The sequence below is a fragment of the Emys orbicularis genome, chromosome 1 (genome assembly GCF_028017835.1).
Source record: "Emys orbicularis isolate rEmyOrb1 chromosome 1, rEmyOrb1.hap1, whole genome shotgun sequence".
NCBI classification, from domain to species: domain Eukaryota; kingdom Metazoa; phylum Chordata; order Testudines; family Emydidae; genus Emys; species Emys orbicularis.
Window position 1 is genome coordinate 101,538,008 of NC_088683.1, and position 23,246 is coordinate 101,561,253.

The 23,246-nt window shown below is 43.3% G+C and overlaps 1 protein-coding gene across 3 annotated transcripts in view; it reads left to right on the forward strand.

Annotated features, from left to right (window-relative positions):
- Positions 1-1,008: 1,008 nt before the first annotated feature.
- LARGE1 (LARGE xylosyl- and glucuronyltransferase 1) overlaps positions 1,009-23,246 on the forward strand; it is a 273,403-nt gene continuing 251,165 nt past the window's right edge. For all 3 annotated transcript variants that reach the window (XM_065415070.1, XM_065415078.1, XM_065415086.1), the window contains exon 1: positions 1,009-1,114. In XM_065415070.1, the coding sequence (XP_065271142.1) occupies positions 1,009-1,114 (106 nt within the window). The remainder of the gene's footprint in view (positions 1,115-23,246) is intronic.

Genomic DNA, 23,246 nt, shown 5'->3' on the forward strand with positions numbered 1-23,246 from the left:
GAGAGAGGTGTGAAAATGTCTTTAATGCTCCATGTGTGCTCTGGATATAAATAATCATTTACTGAAAATGCCTGTAATGAATAAAGGGTTTGAGATAGTGTTGCCACCTAATCTATGAAGTGCAAAAGGGCTACTTATTTTTATTTTAAAGAAGTCCAGATTTTCTTTTTTCTTTTCATATAGTGGTAACTCCCTTAAAATATCAAAGTCATATATTTTCCATAATATAAAAGAGAAGGAAATACCTGTTAAATTACATTAGACTATGTTAAGATAATTGAAATACTGGAATCAGGTGGAAATGGCATTCCTGAAAGAAAGAAACTGCTTCTTTATCTCTCTTATTGCATATAGTCTGAAGCTCCTGCCACCAGCTGCTAGCGTTTCCTTCTGTTTTCTGTCTTTAGCCATTGTAAACCTTCCCTTTTCCTCCCATTTACATGTACATCAGTATCACTTTGTGATTGGCAAACCCTGTCATTTTAGTGGCTACCATAATTCCCACCCTCCCTTTCCTGATTATTTTTGAGTCCTTCACTACCAGCATCTAGGCCAGCAGTGGACCAGTGTTTTTCCTGCTCTTCAGGAGTAGAGGTAGAGATACAGGTGTCTCTCTCTTTTCTGCCCAGAGACATCAAGGAAAATGTAGTCTTTTTCTGTTCAAAGGGTGGCATACAAATGTTGCTCTTTATAAGATGAGCTCAGTGTGTGTTTAGCTGATGTGAAATATTTTATTGATTTATGCTCTTTTAGGGCACTTCTCAGACATGCATTATTATATTTGTTGTGCAGAATGTTGAAATGAGAACTGTTTTGCAATGTGAGCAACCCCATTTTCAGCCTCATTCTGTAGCTCTGCAGGACATTGGAAGAGTCTGGCTTCATATAGTGGTAAAAACTGGTAACCTTTCCTCCTTTCCCTTTCAGAGAGTAATATGTGGGAGGCTGTGGACTACGCGCTTCCGACATAGGAACAGCACTGGGTTGGGAATCTCTACTTCTGAGAGAATGCTGGGAATCTGCAGAGGGAGACGGAAATTCCTGGCTGCCTCTCTGACTCTCCTTTTTGTTCCAGCCTTTACCTGGATTTACCTGTTTTCTGGGAGTTTTGAAGGTAAGAGTAAAAAAACCTGGTGGGAACTGACGAATGAGGAGGATGGGAGCTGACAAGTTGTGGGATTTCAATCATTATAGGTTAAAGAAAGCTGTTGTCATGCACTGCAAATGGCTTCCTGTGTGCAGCTCTTAACAACAGGAGTCCTTGCCACCATCTGACAGATGAGGAGGATGTAGATCCTGGCATCAGTTGTTTGCTTTTTCTCTTCCACTTTGCACTTAAAAAGCACTGTTAGAAATTATTTCTCCTTATTCTTTTTCTTCTCTGTGCTTCCTGGCATTTCATTGTCTGTATCCCATGTCTTGGTGGTAGATAATTATGATGATAAAATCTTAATTTAAGAGCAGCTCTAAAAAGATAAATGTTTGTTTATGTAGATGTTATGGTTATTAATAATCATGTTTATTACAGCAGTGCCTAAGGACCAACCAGGACAAACGCAGAGTTGTTGATGGTCTCTAGTCCAAAGATCTTATAATCTGAATAGACAAGACAGACACAGAGTGCAGGAAAGGGTATAGAAGTACTTAAAAAGGGCACCCATCTAGGCACCCATCTAGGCACTCTTGAGACACAACATTAAAACACAAAAGCAGCAATTTAAGATAACTTGCCACAATTCTCCTTCCCCTTTGAAGAGTTTTTCACCCCTACAATTACAATCCCTCTACCACATCCCTTCTTTATCTTCAAATGCGGGGGAGGGAGGAAATGACCTTGCAATGAGCCCTGACTGTCATCAGATTTGAGGTGGGGTAGAGGAGGAGGAGGAGAACAAATTGCAGAGCCATGGGGCACTCACAGACAAAGTCCCACCAGAAGTCACTTCTCAGGTATACTAGTGGAGCTCCAGTTTGGGAACTTCTGTTACTCTCACCTTTAAGGTTACCATATTTCAATCCTGCAAAAAGAGGACACTCTATGGGGCCCCGCCCCAACTCTGCCCCTCCCCAAAGTCCCCACCCCAACTCCGCCCCCAGGGTGACCAGAGCAAAAAAAACCGGCGGTAGAGCAAAAAAGACACCCACCCCCCCGCAAGCGCTGGAGGGAGGCCCGGGAGACGCAGGGGGAGTGCGGGGCCGGGATAAGTGAGTCCGGCCTGGCCCCGAGCGCAGGCAGGACTCGGGCGGTACCTGGAGGGAGAGTAGGGGGGCAGCCCGCGGGGCCAGGCGGCGGCTGTTCTCTCCACCTGGGCAGCCGGACTCAGGAGCAGCCGCTGCTGCAGCTCCCACTGCCGCCGGGGGAGGAAACGGCCAAGCACGTGGTGCTCAGCGGCTGCGGCTCTGGCGCCCGGGCCCGAACCCCCCGAGCCCGGGCCTGCTGCGGGGACCCAGCAGCGCTCACGCTGTGCCCAGCCCCTGGCCAGTCGCGTCTGGGCTGGCTGCCCAGCTGGTGCAATCCCGCGGGCGGCCCCGGGGCGGAGGCATCGGCAGCCCCATTCGTTCCCCTGTGCGACCCGAGCGGGACAGGGCGCTGGGGCCTGCTGCCCCCACTCCAGGGCCGCCCGCAGGATTGCACCAGCTGGGTCCCCGCAGCAGGCCCGGGCTCAGGGGGTTCACGCCCCGGGCGCCAGAGCCGCAGCCGCCGAGCACCACATGCTTGGCCGCTTCCCCCCGCAACAGTGGGAGCTGCAGCAGTGGCTGCTCCCGAGTCCGGCTGCCCAGGTGGGGAGAAGGAACAGGCGCCGCCTGGCCCTGGAAAGTTGGAGCCTGGGGAGGAGGCGGTCCCCTTACCATGCCTCCCTATTTTCGCGGACATGTCCTGCTTTTTGGAAATTCCTCCTGGACGGGGATTTGAGGACCAAAAAGCCTGACATGTCTGGGAAAATCCAGACATATGGAGATATACCTATCTCATAGAGCTGGAAGGGACCTCGAAAGGTCATTGAGTTGAGTCCAGCCCCCTGCCTTCACTAGCAGGACCAAGTACTGATTTTTGCCCCAGATCCCTAAGTGGCCCCCTCAAGGATTGAACTCACAACCCTGGGTTTAGCAGGTCAATGCTCAAACCACTGAACTATCCGTCCCCCTCACCTTATACCAGTGAGGTAGGCATGTTAGTGTCATTGTGAACATGGCTGAGCTCAGATGTAGGCTAGTTTTCAAATGTGTTCCTCCCTCCCTTCCCTTCCTTTGTTTAGTGATGCAATAGCAGCTGTTGCAAAAATGTTTGCTAGGATTTGCTGATTATTTCTGTATGAGGTTACAAAATAACATTTCAGTAAAGTATGCAGAGCTGTCTACAGTGCAAGTGGACAGCTTTTCATTCCATTTATCCATGCCTGGCAGGTGAAACAAATATTGAGCACAGAAAATCAATCTGTATCTCAAGGATCTTACTATATCAGGGGTAGGCCAATCGCAGCTCCCACTGGCCGCGGTTCACAGTCCCAGGCCAATGGGGGCTGCGGGAAGCTGCGCGGGCTGAGGGATGTGCTGGCTGCCGCTTCCCGCAGCCCCCATTGGCCTGGAGCGGCGAACCGCGGCCAGTGGGAGCTGCGATTGGCCGAACCTGCGGACACGGCAGGTAAACAAACTAGCCTGGCCCGCCAGGGTGCTTACCCTGGCAAGCCGTGTACCAAAGGTTGCCGACCCCCTGTACTATATAAAACAGTTTAGATGCACTGTCTCTGGCCAGCTCTTGCTTGCTGTAGCTGTGGTGGGAATGTCTTTCTATCTCCTTCCCACTGCAAATGGAGATGCTCAATATAGTATGTGCACTGGCTTGCAGCTGTATATTAGTGAATTGGAAAAAAACACCAACTGAAGCTTTGATAAGTTCTAAATATGATGAACTAGGTTTCTGGCATTAAAGGATTTCATTAGTGACACTTCATTTAGGTGGGGTCAGAAGGAACTGTGATTCCTAATCTTATTTTCTGTTACTTTGTAGCTTGAAAAATTGGGATGGAACATTTTATGCTTGGTCAATAGGTGATTTCGCTTTTGAAAGCTTAGCATGAGAAAAGGTGTTTCAGCCACTTAAAATCTGTTCAGATTCTAGCTTTCTCTCTGACAATTCAAAAAGCTGATCATGTATACACGTGTGTTTGTGTGATTGTATTTAGTGATTCTACACTAATGTACAATAACTGTGTGAGGTCATCCTAGGATGAAACATTTATAGGATTTACAGTAAACTGGAAACGTAAGGGGGCAGTAGATGGTTGCTTGAAAACAGATGGTCTTACATGCTGAAGGGCCATGATTTTGTTTAATTGCAATAATTGAGCAAGTTTGGGCCTCATCTTTTTAGTTTTAGAAAAATAATTATGGTCACATTTTATATTAAGTTTCCTTTTTACAAAGGGTTTATAGATGATGTTATAAGCAAGTTAGAGACATGAGTAATATGTGTTATAGATGGTTATAAGCACATCCCTAGAAGGTATTACAAATGGTTATAAACCAAGGTTATAACGAAGTTACTGAGATTTTTAACTCAACAATTTATAACAATTGATTAGCCAATTATTTAAGCATCTAATCATCATTTTCAGAGATTCAGAGTTTAAGGCTGGAAGGGACCATTAGAGCATCTAGTCTAACCTGTATATCATAAGCTATTAAATTTTACCCATTTACCCTTGTGTTGAGCCCAATAACTTGTCTGACTAAAGCATAACTTGTTTGGCTATAGCGTATTTTCCAAAAAGATGTTCAGTCTTGATCTGAAGACATCCAAGAGATGGAGAATCCACCATTTCCCCTGGTAGTGATTCCAGTTGTTAATCCCCTTCATTGTTAAAAATTCATGTCTAATTTCTAATTTGAATTAGTCTGGCTTCAGTTTCCAGACACTGATGCTTGTTATGCCTTTCTCTGCCAGCTTAAAAAGTCCTTTTGTATCTGGTACTTTTTCCCCATGAAGGTACTTATACACTGTAATTAAGTCACCTCTCAGTCTTTTTGATAAGTTTAACAGATTGAGTTCTTTAAATTTTTCACTGTAAGAATTTTTCTCCATCTCTTGAATCATTTTTATGGCCCTTTTCTGCACCCTCCCCAATTTTTCAACATCCTTTAAAAAATGTGGGCTCTAGAACTGTACACAGTATTCCAGTAGTGGTCTCACGAGTGCTGTATACAGAGGTAAAATTACCTCTCTGCTCCTACACGACTCCCCTCTTTATGCATCTGCCGATCACATTGGACCTGTTTGACACAACATTTCACCAGGAGCTCATTTATAATTTTTTTTTTTATAAATTATTTTTTAGTAGAACCTTGATATAAAGTGTGACCAATATAACTATATTTGACCTGATAATTTCCTAACTCCTGCTTTTTAAAGTATATTACATTCCTACAATAGATGATTCTCTCTCTCTCTCTCTCTCTCTCTCTCTCTCTGTCACTCAGCCCCCTTGGAATAACACGAGAGTGGAACACTACCCAAGCTTTGAAAGCAAACACTACTAAAAACCTTGGTTAGCACATATAAATAATTATTAAGGTTATGACCCACCATACTAAAGAGGATTCTGAATACCGTGTGGTCTTTGAATGTCTCTGATTCCGGTTGTTGTTTTTAACATTGTATACAAGGGCAAGATAACATCAGGTATCAGTTATTTGGAATGAAAAAGCTGAACTAATGGCTTGCAATCCTTAAATTATCCCAGAAAAGCAAAGGAATATTGTGTGCGGGGGTGGGGGTGGGGGTGGGGGGTGGACTGCCATGTGTTTAAATAGAAAAAGAAAATTACCAAGTAATATTTAAAATTTTAAATAAAAATTTGTGAAAGACACCTCCAGCACCATCAGAGATCGCAGCATCCCACTGCCATACTCAGCATCTTCTGAAAACTGGAGGTCAGACTTGTAGTGTCTGGAGAAGATATGTTTCTCAACCAGGTGGCATCTTTGCATATCTCTTCATAAGGTATGTAAGCACGGAAGTAGCCACTGGTCTAGTGGAATGGGCCATGATGTCCTATTGTGGCTTCAAACCCTGGGCTGTTCAGGATTCAATAATGCAGGCTTTTATCTACCTAGTAACAGATGTTTTTGAAACATTTTTACCTTTGATATCAGGATGACACAAGACAAAAGCATTACTTTTAACTTGGATCTCCTTTTAGCTGTGGGTTATCATGACCATTCTTTGGCCTTCTATCTGTGTGGATACTGTCATAAAGCTTGAGTAATTAGACTCCCAGGGATTGCCCTTTTGGTGGAACAGGTTCTCTCTTCCCCCTTTTTAGAAAGTGGTCTCTGTGTGTGGTCCTTCACAACCTTGATTCCAGCGTAAATTCATATGTCTGGAAATGTATTTTATAGTATATGCAAAACAACACTGTATGTCATATCGCTCAGTTTTGTGTGATCATGTGATGAAAAACCCTACTTTTGTGCTGCATTTTCCACAGGTTTTTTTTTTGGTTTTGTTTTTAACTCCAGTTTAAGGAGGCGGGTGTGTTGCCTGGGAATTTCCTTAGTTTTTACAACACGTTTAAAAATGGCCGAGTGTAGTAGTTCCTACAGAAGCTTCTGAGAGATTCCAGGGGACTTTGAAAGCTGCATAAGGACAGACTTCACTCCTCCGTAGACTACCTCCTTCCTTTTGTCATTTGATGTCCTCTCTCCTGATCCTAACACAATACCCCCAAATACAGCATGTGGGCTCTGTCTCTCCCATTCCCTCTACCCTGGGGACCATGTGAAACAGATGTATAGGACTGTTGTTGGGAAAATACTCTCTAGACTATCTGTCTATCTTAGATACCAATTTGGCCCCATTACTGTAATATCTCAGTGCTTCACAGTCTTCAACACATTTACCCTCAATACCACTGTGAGGAGGGGAAGAGGCATTAACTTCATTTTACAGAAACTGAGGCCTACAGAGACTAATTTACCTGCCCAAGGTCAGGAACACTGTCGCAGAGCGGGGAATTGAACCTGGTGTTTCTAAGTCCTAGACTAGTACTTTAATGACTGGGCCGTCATCCTTCTGAAATACTCTGTCGCCTCCAGTTCCATGTGACTTTGTTAAATGCCTCGTGGCTGACATCATTTCCATATAGATTCACTTTTGGGCCAGGCAATCAGTAGGATCAGAGTTACAGCCAGAGTTGGGTGAATACTGAACACAAGTAAATAAATAAATAATGATGCTATGTCTCATTGTAATATTTAAACAGATTCATTTTGATGCTGTTTTCACTCTTTTTTATGTTTACTTTCAATAAATAGGCTAATGAATATGTTAATTGGCAAGAATATAGACAGACACAATGAGCTTTAAGTTTTAATATTCCTGGGAAGTGAGCTTTGAAATCATAACTGAATATTTGAATCAGAAAACTGATTCTGGGGGTTAAACTCATCCAATTATGTGCCAGAAATTGTATCTCATGATCCACATGCCTGATTCACACAGCTTGAATTTTTATGCTCATAAACAAGATATACGAAGAATTAATAGTTAAAATATTCATCAGTTGTTTTCAAATAGTGAACAAATTTGAGGAAATAATTTCTTCACGGACAGTTTATTAACAGAAAGAGGCAAAATTTGTAGAATGCATTTTTCATTATGAATTATTTTGCTCAGCCATGTCATCTGCTGTGAATCCCAAAAAGTTTCAGTTGAGAAACCTGTTTCAGTGCCTGCTTAAGGTGAATGTGAATCTTAACATTGAGTTCAATGGGATTTGAATAAGGCCCTGGGAAAAGAAGTTTCAGATGGATTTCTCTGTATTTATTAGGAAACCTATGATTTTTAGCAAGTGAACTGAGATATGGTGTCCTAGCGGCTCTTTGACTCTGCTGCAAGCAAGATACCATCTAAGTATATGTGCATTTTTTCTCTCAGAGACCTTAGAACAGTGGCTTTCAACCTTTTTTAATTTCAAATGGAGGTGCGGACACCTTTGGAAATCTTAGACATAATCTGTGGACCCCCAGGAGTCTATGGACCACAGGTTGAAAACCACTGCCTTAGAAGAAACACAACAGCCTCATCACCATAGTAAGGACGCCAGGCTGATGCACAGGTCGAACAGTGTTACCTGTCCTTGGTGCAATATATCTTTTCAGGAAACTTTAGGAATTGCTTGTACACCTCTACCCCAATATAACGCGGTCCTCGGGATTCAAAAAAACGCCTTATAGGTGAGACCGTGTTATATCGGGTACGGACTGGTACGGTGTACAGACAAGAACCGGTATGCCATGCCGGACCGGACCGGCTTCCCCGGTGGTGATTTAAAGGGCCCGGTGCTCCAGCCGCTGCGGGGAGCCACGGGCCCTTTAAATCACTGCCGGAGCTCTGGCAGCGGGGTTTGGGCGGCACTTTAAAGGGCCCGGAGCTGCCCGCAGTGGCCGGAGCCTCTGGCCCTTTAGATCTCTGCCCGAGCCCGGCTGCTGGAGCCTGATTTAAAGGGCTCGGTGTTCCAGCCACTGTGGGGAATCCTGGGCCCTTTAAATCACCACCGGAGCTCTGGCAGCGGGGCTTGGGCGGAGCTTTAAAGGGCTCAGGGCTCCCCGCAGCGGCTGGAGCCTCTGGCCCTTTAAATCCCCACCCGAGCCCGGCTGCCGGAGCCCCGATTTAAGGGGCTTGGGGAGGCTCTACACGAATTCGGCTATAATGTGGTAAAGCAGCGGGGTTCAGGCGGCGCTTTAAAGGGCCCGGGGCTCCCCGCTGCTTTACTGCGTTATATCCGAATTCGTGTTATATCGGGTCGCGTTATATTGGGGTAGAGGTGTAGTTTGGATGCAGGGCAACACTGAGGAAGGTTTTGTTTAGGTCTGCTTTTGCTTGTAAGTGCCTTTTGTGAACAGTGACTGTCTCTGCAAAGATTTAAATTTCATAGCTTGCAAGTCAGTACCCCCAAAACTTCTAGACGAATACATAGCCTTACTTCACAGGCAGCTTTGCATATACACACACAATAATGTACTATCGTAATACATATATCTCATGCAATGTATTGTATTTTCCTAATAAAACAAGTTATTTTTTATATATTTGAATGATACAAAAGTAGGGTGAAAATAAGAAAAAAACTGAATAATACTTTTTGTAAAATCCGGGATTTTTTTGGTAAAAATCTATTTAAACTTAAGCATATGGTACCAGTAGGAAACAAGGTATACTAACTTGGGGTACTGGCACTATGCCTAAACACCCCTTTTCTGACCTGAAACGCTTATAGGCAGTCACATATTTGGGTATCAGTCAATACAGGAGCGGTCCCCAAACTTTTGATGGTCATACCCCCCTTACGCCTGCCTGAACCCCCCCGCCCTCCCTGAGCTGGGGCCAGGAGCATGGCCGTGGCTCGGTGAGGGGGGGACGCGGACAGGGGTAAGGGGGCTGAGGCTGGGGCCACAGCTGGGGGGTGGGTTTGGGGCCGGGGCCTAGGCTAGAGGCCATGGCTGGGGGCGGGGCAGGAGCGGAGCTGCAGCCTGGCTGCGGTGGGGGCCGGGTCCGTGGCCAGGTGTGGCTCCACTCCGAGCCTTGCCCCCAGCCTCGGCTCTGGGCTAGGAACGGAGCTGCAGCCAGCGGCTGAGGCTGGAGAATGGGCCAGGCATGCGCACGACGGGGAGCTGAGGACGTGGCTGGGGGCTGGACTGAAGCAAAGCTGGGGGCGGGGAGGGGCTGGGTGGCACTCCCTCCCCATCCCCGTGAGGGCTGGACTGGGCCCCGCTGTGCGCCCCTCAATGGTCCTCCACACACCCCTCGGGGGGCACCCCACACTTTGGGGACCTCTGCAATACAAACTTGTATGGGATGGAGATCAGGCATTACTCAGCTGGGTAAATGGTTTCTTCACTTGAAGTTTTGCTCATCTGCCTCCCTCCTATGGCTTCACATCCTCCATATCCCCCTTTGACACTGGGGCCTAAGTAAAGTTTTTGCTGTATCCACCTGCCCTTTGAGAAATAAGTGGAATGAATAGCCAACTGTAAAAAAAATTATGGACTGGCATGACTCCATCTCCTCTCTAGGTACCCCCGCAATAAGAGAAAGTGATGATGATCAGAAAACTTGTGTGTTTTTAGCCTGAGATTCTCTCTTTAAATTTATCAGATGATTGGGATGGAGTTCCCTTGGATGTTTGGGGCTATAATAATGATTCTTCTAACCTATGGGTTGTGTAACATCAGTTTCCTTTCCCAACACTCTATGCAAAATAACTTAGCGCATAGCGTGTAACCATACAAACATCTAACTTTGTTCCTCGATAACTCTGTCTTGTTCATTCATTAAGTACAGTATGTTGAGTGCATAGAGTGCTATAATTGCCTTTATTAGATTTACAACAGTGAAGTACAGGTTACACAATTGTCTTAGTTACACTATGCTAAACCAAATCTATAATCAATAATCTAATGTGTTTGTCTTTTGAAAAGTGTAATATAAATGAACATTTCAAAGAAAAAAACCCAGAAGATAAATCTACTGACTTTCTTAAAACAATCTTCTCTGTCTAATATTCTGTTCATGATTATGTTAAAGTAGGAACTAATGACAAGGTGCCGTATCTCAGTACACTTTTAATAGTAATTTTATAACTCTTCTAAAGAGGAACAACAAATTAAGCCCCAGTCTTCCAAACTGCTCTTTGCAGATGGACCCATGAGCTTGTGCAGAAACATAATGAAATCAGTGGGGCTCTACACAGGCATAGCTGGCTTGCCACATGTAGTAGCTTGCAGAATCAGATTTAGAACACTAGTGTCCTCAAGTGGAAAAATACCAAGTGTAACGGTAGAGGTAGTCACGGTGCAATTTAATACTAGTGTATATTATATAGTGTTCAAGGAGATCCAATATATAGTAGATTGTTATTGGAAATGTTATTGCCGAAGCTGAAGTAATGAGATAGTATATGCTCTCCTATGCTTTATAATACTGACTGCAGGTTCCTGAAAAGAAACTATAATAAGTGCTGGAATGATAACATGGGGGTGCTTTCTGTTTACAAGGTAATGACAACATCGTGGGCTGAATAAACTGCAGCAAAAAAATCTGTGGCTGATTGTCTCCTGCTCCACTCTCCCCCCCCACACACACGATTTTCTTCTTTCCCTCTTTTTTTTCTTCACCTATTCATCTTTCCTCCCTTACATGTCGGTAAGCCTCTCCTCAGAATAGCTGTATTAGTTTTTTTTGTCTAATTTGTGTTTCAGAACTGAACTGGCAGGGAGGGTTTGGGATTCTTCCAATGTAAATACATGCAACAGTTACCAGATCCTTCCTGGTTTGTGAGGATTCATGGATTTTTAAGGTCAGATGGGTCCATTCCAATAATTTAGTCTGCCCTCCTGTATAAAACGTGCCACAGAACCTCACCCACTAATTCCTGCATCAGGCCCATAACTTCTTGTTGGGCAAGATGATATCTTTTAGAAAGACCGCTAATCTTGGTTTAAAGATTTAAAAAGGGATGGAGATTCCACCACAGCCCATGGTAAGTGGTTCCAGTGGGATTACCCTGCACTGTGAAAAATGTGTGCCTTATTTCTAAGGGAGCCTGAATTTGTCTAGATTCAGGAGGGGAGAAGAGGGATGAGAAGGAGATAGGAAATAGTTTTTAAACTTAAAAAAAAAAAAGACTATTTCCATTTCAACAGTTAGCCAGTCCCATTTTCATTGTTTTTTTTATCTCTCTCCCCCAGTCCTTCCTCATGTGTACATTTTAGTTTCTCTATTTCAGCCGGAGGTAGTGAGAAGCCGGGGTTAAGTGGCCACTTTTACTGCTGACCAACAGCTTGAAAATTCTGAGTATATGAGCCAGTTGAAACAGAGATTTTTCATTTTCATGTTGTTATGAATGAGAAACAACCATACAGTGTGTGAGAAGGTGGCCCCCACCTAGGGTGCCCTCTTGTGGCAGGCCAGGCATGGATAGGTGTGTCTGCCTACATTTCCCCCCAGCCCAGGCATAAAAAGAGTACAGACTTTCACTGTCGGATACAAAGTCCCACCTCTGGACATCATTTATTTATGTACGGGTACAATAGTGTATAGAACCCTCGTGGTAAAACTGTTATCCTAATTCCCAGAGTAAAGCATATAAAGGTACTGTGATTTTTTTTCAGTTCTCCTTCTCTAGGGATATCCTTTACAGTTCACTCATCCATGAGTCCACCAGCACTTGGTCCCAGTTCCTTTCTGCCCTTGTTCTGGGGCCCCACTCCCACGCCTATCCATCCGAGAATGACCAGTCTCATGACTCTTCTACTGAAAACCCAGTATGCAACTCAGGAAGGCCAGCAGGTTAACCCCTCTGCTGGCTTCCTAGCAATTCCTCCCTATTCCTAAGGATGACCTGTAGAGCTTTCTGCTCTCTGCAACTTCCGTGTCTCTCCCAGGCAGCTCTTCCCTGCCTGTTCCTTTGCTGCTCCAGTCTGGGCTCTCAGCGGACAGCTCTCTGGCTCTCCAGGTCTCCAACTCACCCTTTCTCCTCCCCTCTAGGGCCCAAGTGCCTTCTTTTAAGCCCAATTGGGAGGCAGCTAATCAGCTACAGGTGCACTGGACTCTGCTCCCTCTTAAAGGGGCTAGTTGCCCTATGATACAGCAATTATGGAAATTAGACACCTACAGCCAATCAGAGCTCATGGGATTGCATAATAGTAGGGAGAAAATCTCAGATTATTTTTTATTTTTTTAAATTCATGACAGTGTTATGGGTAAAGTAGCAATTTTCAGGGGATATGCATGGAACGCAGTCAGCGAAAGGTCACTGCTGCAATCCTTTGCATAAAACTGTCAGTCAAGTCTGGAGACTGGTGTGTGGATGCAATCTTCTGCCTCCCTGCTGCTGGAAAAATAGCAGTAGTTCTCGGGTGGGTCAGCGTGGGTTAGGATGGAGCAGGCAGGACTGGGCAGCAGCAGCCAATTTAAATTATACTGGGCTTCTCAGAAACCATCTCCCTGCAATGCTTCCATTTCTGCTGTCCTCTGGGCTCATTAATATACAGAGAGGGACAGAGCCTGCAGGGGTAGGCATGCAGCCAATGGGGGAGCCACCCCAAGAGACACTGCATACCCATTGGCTACCCCATGTGCTGATGCCTGCTTCTGCTTCCCCACTGTTGGAAAAATCATGGTATTGGGCTTTTTTTGGTGATACCCGTGTAGTCCAAAAATCATTATTTTTTCAGGGCCATAATTACGGGAGAAAAAATTGTATAGATGTGCACTGGTAACTGTACAGTATCCTGCACTTTGATTAAATAAGACAATACCATTTCCGTCTAATGTAGAATAAACTGCACTACAGTGCATGAAGTGGACTATAGTAAATATTTGCCTAAGAACTATAAATATTACACTGCTACAGACACTAAAATGTGTTACCATTTCAAGCACCAGGTAATTTTATAGGATAATTATTAACTGTACAGAAATTATTAGAGGCTAGTTACTAGAAGACTTGTAAGGCATGAATGATCACTTGCCACCTGATCAGGAAAACTAATCACCCAACCAGATTTCTTTCTTCTAAGTCATAGCTTATCCCCCTTTTAAGTTTAAAAATAACTCGTCAGATAGGATCAAATCAAACACAATTTTAGCTGCATTTTAAGAGTGATTATTCACTTTAGGAAGCAAGTTTTACTGTTTACAGAAATTTGGCAGCTAACTGTTTGTGATTTGTAATCTTATATCTTAACAGCCTCTCTGTGTTGGAGTCTCCAAATAAAACAACACATTTTCTTACAATGAAACAATCTATACAGTTTACCCTTACTGTATTAAAAGATAGAAGATATTGTTCTTTTATTTTTCACAGGATTAATGCCTTAAGTACTCAAGAATTATTTAAACTAATACCAGGATTTTAGTAAGTTGCAATCAGTAAGCCATCTCCCTGTCACAGGATTTAATTTAACCAAGTCATATTATTTCCGAAAAGGTGACAGCATTTCTTAACTATATAGCATTAGTGACGGTTTCCAAATTAACTATTAACATGGAAACTCCTTTTTTTATCCCCAAATAATGATATCCTTCCAAAATCTGCACTGATTTTAACAATGGCTTCTGTTAGTCTGAAAGCTTAATGTGAGGCAGTATTCTTTTCCAGAAGTATGAACAATAATGATCATTAGTTATTTCACCCTTTGCTGCAATTTGTTGGAGAGTCTGGGACTTAAAATAATGATCTCAAAGGAAACAGATTGCAGAATATTTTAAAGGGAGCCACATGCAAAAATCGTATCTGTGTAGACAAAGTTATCTTGCATATAGTTTCTGTGTGAGGGTATTAGTTGCTGGTTTGTGTACATTTTAAATGGAATGTGGAGCTATGAAGTAGAGCCTTTCTAAAGAATGAAAATGCCTTCCAATTTTCTGAAACTTACTGTTTGTCTGTTTTAGATCATGAGATACTTGCATTGTCCAGGAGCACTGCCTCCCCTAGTAATGACCTGGCTTCAGTACTTTTGCTAATGACTGTTTCAATTTTGATTCCTAGTTTCAGCAGGGTTAAGATGTGAGTGTGCAGAATGTACTTCTGTGATTTCTCCTCAGATTTTTCTTTCTCCCCAGATCTGAAACACTGTCATACACACACCCCGCCCCGCTTCAGCTGCCATATTTGCACCTCAGTGATTTAATTTTAATAGCAGAGATTAAGCCGTCTCAGCTCGTCAGAGAGAAGATATTAATCATCATCAGGCCCAATGAGAAGTTTAATTTTCCGCTTCTCTTTTTTTCACTAAGCTCTGGCGGATGTCACTCGCACCGATGTCTGCGGGACATTGAATAATCTGCTTCTGCAGATGCATTTCAGTAGTTTCACTCCTTTTATTTCCTCCGTCAGTCTCAGTGAGTGTCATCGTTGTAGACTCTAATTGAAGACCACTGTCAAGAGATGGAGGGAAGAAAATTCTCCCTTGCACAAAGCTGGCTCTGGAGCTCATGGTTTTTATTGTATTCAGAGGCTGGATAAATTAGATCAGGGCATTGAAATAGCTGAGACTTGTAGTTTTGGTATGTGAAATCCTATTTGAGCCCCTCAGAAGCACCCCGTGTGTGTGTGTGGGGGGGGAGTTTTTTCTTTTTCTTCATTACTATGATTAGCTTTATTGTGTGCTGGTGATGTGATGGAAAAACCATAAATCCTTTAACACTGGGGGTTTGACTCAACGGAAAAGTTTAATCAGTTATACTAGTATAACTATATTAGTACAGTTAAACCACTATAATAATCCTGGAATAACTTCCTGCATGGATAGTCTTATTTTTGAGTAAGAGTGGCTTTTTTTAGCTTAGTTTAAATTGCTTCCAAAGCAAAGTATACTGGAATAAGTGTCCACACTGGGAGTTATACCAGTATAACTATATTGGTTTAAATTCACATCCTACCTTATACTGGTATAACTTTCACATGTAGACAAGCTCTAAGAGCCATCACAATTATTTTTAAAAATACCAGGATGGTCCATAAGGTCAGGAAAATATTGATTTTTTTCTGAACATCCAAAGGACACCAGAAGCCTCTAGTCATCAGCATTACCATGTATTTTTTGCATTTCTTCCACTTATTGTGCTAAGATAGCCATTACTGGTTGTAAAACTTAGTTAGCTACCTCTAACTGGTGGCACAGTTCACATTTATCAAATGGCAGATTTTCAGATATAACAATGACTCAGCAGAGTGGCTTCTACAGTGTGTGATCTGAAATCACATTAATTCTGACAAACCATGTTTTTAAGTGACATGTGATTTTGAGTGACTTAGTGTTTGGCTGTCCAGATTGAGACATCTTAAAAGGGCCTGATTTTCAAAAAGTGCTCAACACCAACTCTCTAAAAATCAGGCCTCTTTAATTTGAGGTATCTTTTGTTGGGCACCCCAAAACTGTCTCTTTCAGAATCACTAGTTACTTCTGAAAATTTGTCTTTATGGTACCATGCTTCACAGCCTGTACTGAGTGGTTGAATTGTTTCCTTCCGCAATGAAGACTTTCACATAACTGCAGTTTCTGCATCTCCTAAAAGCACCTTTGTACTTTGGTCTTTTTGGATGAACCCTTTAACTGAAGAATGTCTGTAAGTTTTCCAATCACTGAACCCTCCTGAATTTTATTGAAAGTGGCCTTTTTAAAACGAGAACTTTGTTGCTATCAATATCCACTTTTCCACCTGGGGACTGAAGCCCCGATATGCCAGTAAATTAAGACAAAATGACACGAGCTCTCAGAAGAAAATGCTATTACACATGACAGTTGCTGTCTGTGAAGGAAAAGGAAACAACACATCTAAAACAATTAACACCATTTTCCTTTTAATTGGCATAGTTGTTTTTTTGCAGGTTGACTTGAGGGAGCTGGATATATAATAATATTCGTGTCAGCCGGAGGCAAAGCGTAATAGTTTTTTATAGGAAAAATGTGTGGAGCGTATTGGGCTCCAACCTACAAATAGGAAGCCTCATACGCCAGGAAGGATAAAACATGCTGTTTTATTTTTTCTTAAGGGCAAGATAATGCCTTTGGCAACAGCTTGTTTTGGAATTATTTGCATATTTAAATAAACAGTGTATATTTTTAATAATGAAAGAGCTTGTTTACTTCATATATCCACCAGTAAAGAGCATGGAGGAGTAAGATGTATTATGCAGATGTTGGCTAGAAGTATTCCTGTAAATTCAAGGAGCTTTAGTCCTAGTCTGGCTGCACAGCAGTGCTGGGAAACCTGAGGGCAATGCTCTCTGACTACAGGGAGAGAATGCTCTGTGATCAGGTATGGCTTTGTGTTTCAGGACTGGATGTCTGGTAGTAAAATGCTTGATTTAGGATTTAGAGTGGTGCAGGGGTGCTGTACAGTGGCAGGCAGGAAATGAAAACACACTGTTGGTGAAAGTATTAGCAATGGTGCAGAAGTTATGCTGATGACAGAAAAGTTATGATGGGATAGCTGAGGATGTGGTGATATGTGTGTTGAACTAATGGTGGGGAAGAAAGGATTTGGGTAGTGCTGTATTGGGTTGAAATGGTGAGCTTAGGGTTTTTGCTAGAGATGAAGGAGCTGGTGAATTGCAGGGCATTGAACTCCTATTTGATTGTTGTTTGCTGTGTTTATTAGAAATAGTCCCATTGGTGAGAACAGGGAGGTGGGAATGCTTGTAGTGACTGAAACAACAGAAAGGGTGATCCTGGCATTTTAGTAATGATGGAGCGGGAGAGGATGTGGGGAAGGAATATGATTGCACTGATTGTGGAGGGTATCAGGAAAGGGCATTGTGCTGGAGATGGGGAAGGTGCTGAACTCAAAGACTGACAATGTCATTTGTCGTGTTTCTGAAAGTAATCCCCCTGGACAAACAACAAAAAGGAATTTGTGTCTATATTAATTTACTTGAACATAACAAGGATTTTTTTCATACTAGAAAGATTAGACTCTAAGTTCAGGCTGTGAATGAAAATGTTCTTGTAATACTTTCCATACAAAAAATATTTTGGAAACAAAAAATTAAGAGGGAAATGATGCACACATTGGGATTCTTTCCATGTCTGCAGGCATATTAGGAGTCAACAATAAAATTATAGAACTATCTAGAAAGTTATAGAGGAATGGGAATGGGTAAGTCTGTGAGTCTGTCATGGAGGTCACGGAAGTCACGGATTTTGTCACTTTCTGTGACTTCTGCAACGGTGGGTGTGACTGACCTCATGGCTGCCCGAACAGCTGCTGGGGCAGTCTCGGGCTGCCATGCGCCCCTCTCCCCCCAGCACCGGTGGTGTTCCCGAGCCACGCATTGCTATCTTCCCCTCTCCCCCTCCCCACCCCACGGACAGCTGCGGTCCTGGGCCCTCTGCCACTGGGCTGCCTCCCGCCCCAGAGCACCTGCGGCGCCCCCAGAGTCCCCCCCTCCAGAGCACCCAAGATTTAGTCAGGGGTATATAGTACAAATCATGAACAGGTCACGGGCTGAGAATTTGTGTTCACTGCCCATGACCTGTCCATGACTTTTACTAAAAATACCCATGACTAAATCTTAGCCTTAGGAATGGGTACAGTCGATGACTAATATGTGGAATTAACTGTCATTGGATGCTGAAATGAGGGGACTAGGTGGAGTTGTGAACTGTTGAGGAGCTTGTTTTGGTAGGATCTAGAAACTTCTAGAAGATGAAGGGTATTTTGGTTCTGTACAAAGATGACTATAGCTCCATATTATTTTTCATTCTTCACTGTTTTGAATTCAGTAGTTGGTTTTCCCCTTTCAAACGTAGTAAATATGAAAGCTGCTGACCAATGCCACAAATGAGTGGCTGGTATATAGTGGCTATCAAACTGTGTGTGAATTTAACTGAATCAACATACCTAAAATTGAAGGAAGCATTAGGAAACAAGTTTCAGAGTAGCAGCCGTGTTAGTCTGTATCCGCAAAAAGAACAGGAGTACTTGTGGCACCTTAGAGACTAACAAATTTATTAGAAAAATAACAGGAGTACTTGTGGCACCTTAGAGACTAACAAATTTATTAGAGCATAAGCTTTCGTGGGCTACAACCCACTTCTTCGGATGCATATAGAGTGAACCATATATTGAGGAGATATATATACACACACATACAGAGAGCATGAACAGGTGGGAGTTGTCTTACCAACTCTGAGAGGCCAATTAAGTAAGAGGAAAAAAACTTTTGAAGTGATAATCAAGATGGCTCAGTACAGACAGTTTGATAAGAAGCAAGTGTGAAAATACTTACAAGGGGAGATAGATTCAATGTTTGTAATGGCTCAGCCATTCCCAATCCCTATTTAGCCCTGAGTTGATTGTGTCTAGTTTGCATATCAATTCCAGCTCAGCAGTCTCTCATTGGAGTCTGTTTTTGAAGTTTTTCTGTTTTAAGATAGCCACCCGCAGGTCTGCCAAAGAATGGCCAGACAGGTTAAAGTGTTCTCCCACTGGTTTTTGAGTATTATGATTCCTGATGTCAGATTTGTGTCCATTAATTCTTTTGCGTAGAGACTGTCCGGTTTGGCCAATGTACATGGCAGAGGGGCATTGCTGGCACATGATGGCATATATCACATTGGTAGATGTGCAGGTGAACGAGCCACCGATGGTATGGCTGATGTGATTAGGCCAACAAAGAAAATAACAGAACACCACTAGCTGTCACCTTCAGCCCCCAACTAAAACCTCTCCAGCGCATCATCAGAGATCTACAACCTATCCTGAAAGATGATCCTTTACTCTCACAGATCTTGGGAGACAGACCTGTCCTCGCTTACAGACAACCCCCCAACCTAAAGCAAATACTCACCAGCAACCACACATCACTGAACAAAAACACTGACCCAGGAACCTATCCTTGTAACAAAGCCCGATGCCAACTCTGTCCACATATCTATTCAAGTGACACCATCATAGGGCCTAATCACATCAGCCATACCATCGGTGGCTCGTTCACCTGCACATCTACCAATGTGATATATGCCATCATGTGCCAGCAATGCCCCTCTGCCATGTACATTGGCCAAACCGGACAGTCTCTACGCAAAAGAATTAATGGACACAAATCTGACATCAGGAATCATAATACTCAAAAACCAGTGGGAGAACACTTTAACCTGTCTGGCCATTCTTTGACAGACCTGCGGGTGGCTATCTTAAAACAGAAAAACTTCAAAAACAGACTCCAAGGAGAGACTGCTGAGCTGGAATTGATATGCAAACTAGACACAATCAACTCAGGGCTAAATAGGGATTGGGAATGGCTGAGCCATTACAAACATTGAATCTATCTCCCCTTGTAAGTATTTTCACACTTGCTTCTTATCAAACTGTCTGTACTGAGCCATCTTGATTATCACTTCAAAAGTTTTTTTCCTCTTACTTAATTGGCCTCTCAGAGTTGGTAAGACAACTCCCACCTGTTCATGCTCTCTGTATGTGTGTGTATATATATCTCCTCAATATATGGTTCACTCTATATGCATCCGAAGAAGTGGGTTGTAGCCCACGAAAGCTTATGCTCTAATAAATTTGTTAGTCTCTAAGGTGCCACAAGTACTCCTGTTATTTTTGCGGATACAGACTAACACGGCTGCTACTCTGAAATTTATTAGAGCATAAGCTTTCGTGGGCTACAACCCACTTCTTCGGATGCATATAGAGTGAACCATATATTGAGGAGATATATATACACACACATACAGAGAGCATGAACAGGTGGGAGTTGTCTTACCAACTCTGAGAGGCCAATTAAGTAAGAGAAAAAAACTTTTGAAGTGATAATCAAGATGGCTCAGTACAAACAGTTTGATAAGAAGCAAGTGTGAAAATACTTACAAGGGGAGATAGATTCAATGTTTGTAATGGCTCAGCCATTCCCAATCCCTATTTAGCCCTGAGTTGATTGTGTCTAGTTTGCATATCAATTCCAGCTCAGCAGTCTCTCCTTCGAGTCTGTTTTTGAAGTTTTTCTGTTTTAAGATAGCCACCCGCAGGTCTGCCAAAGAATGGCCAGACAGGTTAAAGTGTTCTCCCACTGGTTTTTGAGTATTATGATTCCTGATGTCAGATTTGTGTCCATTAATTCTTTTGCGTAGAGACTGTCCGGTTTGGCCAATGTACATGGCAGAGGGGCATTGCTGGCACATGATGGCATATATCACATTGGTAGATGTGCAGGTGAACGAGCCACCGATGGTATGGCTGATGTGATTAGGCCCTATGATGGTGTCACTTGAATAGATATGTGGACAGAGTTGGCATCGGGCTTTGTTACAAGGATAGGTTCCTGGGTCAATGTTTTTGTTCAGTGATGTGTGGTTGCTGGTGAGTATTTGCTTTAGGTTGGGGGGTTGTCTGTAAGCGAGGACAGGTCTGTCTCCCAAGATCTGTGAGAGTAAAGGATCATCTTTCAGGATAGGTTGTAGATCTCTGATGATGCGCTGGAGAGGTTTTAGTTGGGGGCTGAAGGTGACAGCTAGTGGTGTTCTGTTATTTTCTTTGTTGGCCCTGTCTTGTAGGAGGTGACTTCTGGGTACTCGTCTGGCTCTGTCAATCTGTTTTTTCACTTCAGCAGGTGGGTATTGTAGTTTTAAGAATGCTTGATAGAGATCTTGTAGGTGCTTGTCTCTATCTGAGGGATTGGAGCAAATGCGGTTATATCTTAGAGCTTGGCTGTAGACAATGGATCGTGTGGTGTGTCCTGGATGGAAGCTGGAGGCATGTAGGTAAGTGTAGCGGTCAGTAGGTTTCCGGTACAGGGTGGTATTTATGTGACCATCGCTTATTAGCACAGTAGTGTCCAGGAAATGGACCGCTTGTGTGGATTGATCTAGGCTGAGGTTGATGGTGGGATGGAAATTATTGAAATCATGGTGGAATTCCTCAAGGGCTTCTTTTCCATGGGTCCAGATGATGAAGATGTCATCAATGTAGCGCAAGTAGAGTAGGGGCGTTAGGGGACGAGAGCTAAGGAAGCGTTGTTCTAAGTCAGCCATAAAAATGTTGGCATACTGCGGGGCCATGCGGGTACCCATAGCAGTGCCGCTGACTTGAAGGTATATATTGTCCCCAAATGTGAAATAGTTGTGGGTGAGGACAAAGTCACAGAGTTCAGCCACCAGGTTAGCTGTGACATTATCGGGGATACTGTTCCTGATAGCTTGTAGTCCATCTGTGTGTGGAATATTGGTGTAGAGGGCTTCTACGTCCATAGTGGCCAGGATGGTGTTTTCTGGAAGATCACCGATGGATTCTAGTTTCCTCAGGAAGTCAGTAGTATCTCGAAGATAGCTAGGAGTGCTGGTAGCGTAGGGTCTGAGGAGAGAGTCCACATAACCAGACAAGCCTGATGTTAGGGTGCCAATGCCTGAGATGATGGGGCGTCCAGGATTTCCAGGTTTATGGATCTTGGGTAGCAAATAGAATGTCCCTGGTCGGGGTTCTAGGCATGTGTCTGTACAGATTTGTTCCTGTGCTTTGTCAGGGAGTTTTTTTAGCAGATGGTGTAGTTTCTTTAGGTAATCCTCAGTGGGATCAGAGGATAATGGCCTGTAGAATGTGGTGTTAGAGAGCTGTCTAGCAGCCTCTTGGTCATATTCCAATTTATTCATGATGACGACAGCACCTCCTTTGTCAGCCTTTTTGATAATGATGTCAGGGTTGTTTCTGAGGCTGTAGATGGCGTTGTGTTCAGCATGGCTGAGGTTATGGGGCAAGTGATGTTGCTTATCCACAATTTCAGCCTTTGCACGTTGACGGAAGCAATCTATGTAGAAATCCAGTCTGTTGTTTCGACCGTCCGGAGGAGTCCACGCAGAATCCTTTTGTTTGTAGTGCTGGTAGGGGGGATTCTGTGGGTTAGTATGCTGTTCAGAGGTATGTTGGAAATATTCTTTGAGTCGGAGACGTCGAAAGTAGGATTCTAGGTCACCGCAGAACTGTATCATGTTCGTGGGTCTGGAGGGAGAAAAGGAGAGGCCCCGAGATAGGACAGACTCTTCTGCTGGGCTAAGAGTATAGCTGGAAAGGTTAACAATATTGCTGGGTGGGTTAAGGGAACTACTGTTGTGGCTCCTTGTGGCATGTAGCAGTTTAGATAGTTTAGTGTCCTTTTTCCTTTGTAGAGAGGCAAAGTTTGTCTTGTAAATGGCTTGTCTAGTTTTTGTAAAGTCTATCCATGAGGAAGTTTGTGTGGAAGGTTGGTTTCTTATGAGAGTATCCAGTTTTGAGAGCTCATTCTTAATCTTTCCCTGTTTGTTGTATAGGATGCTGATCAGGTGGTTTCGCAGTTTCTTTGAGAGTGTGTGACACAGTCTCTCAGCATAGTCTGTGTGATATGTAGATTGTAATGGATTTTTTACCTTTAGTCCTTTTGGTATGATGTCCATCTGCTTGCATTTGGAAAGGAAGATGATGTCTGTCTGTATCTGTACGAGTTTTTTCATGAAGTTGATGGATTTCCACTCCATACGGCTAAATGCAGTGCCTTGCATAATGACAGGTTTCAGAGTAGCAGCCGTGTTAGTCTGTATCCGCAAAAAGAACAGGAGTACTTGTGGCACCTTAGAGACTAACAAATTTATTAGAGCATAAGCTTTCGTGGGCTACAACCCACTTCTTCGGATGCATATAGAGTGAACCATATATTGAGGAGATATATATACACACACATACAGAGAGCATGAACAGGTGGGAG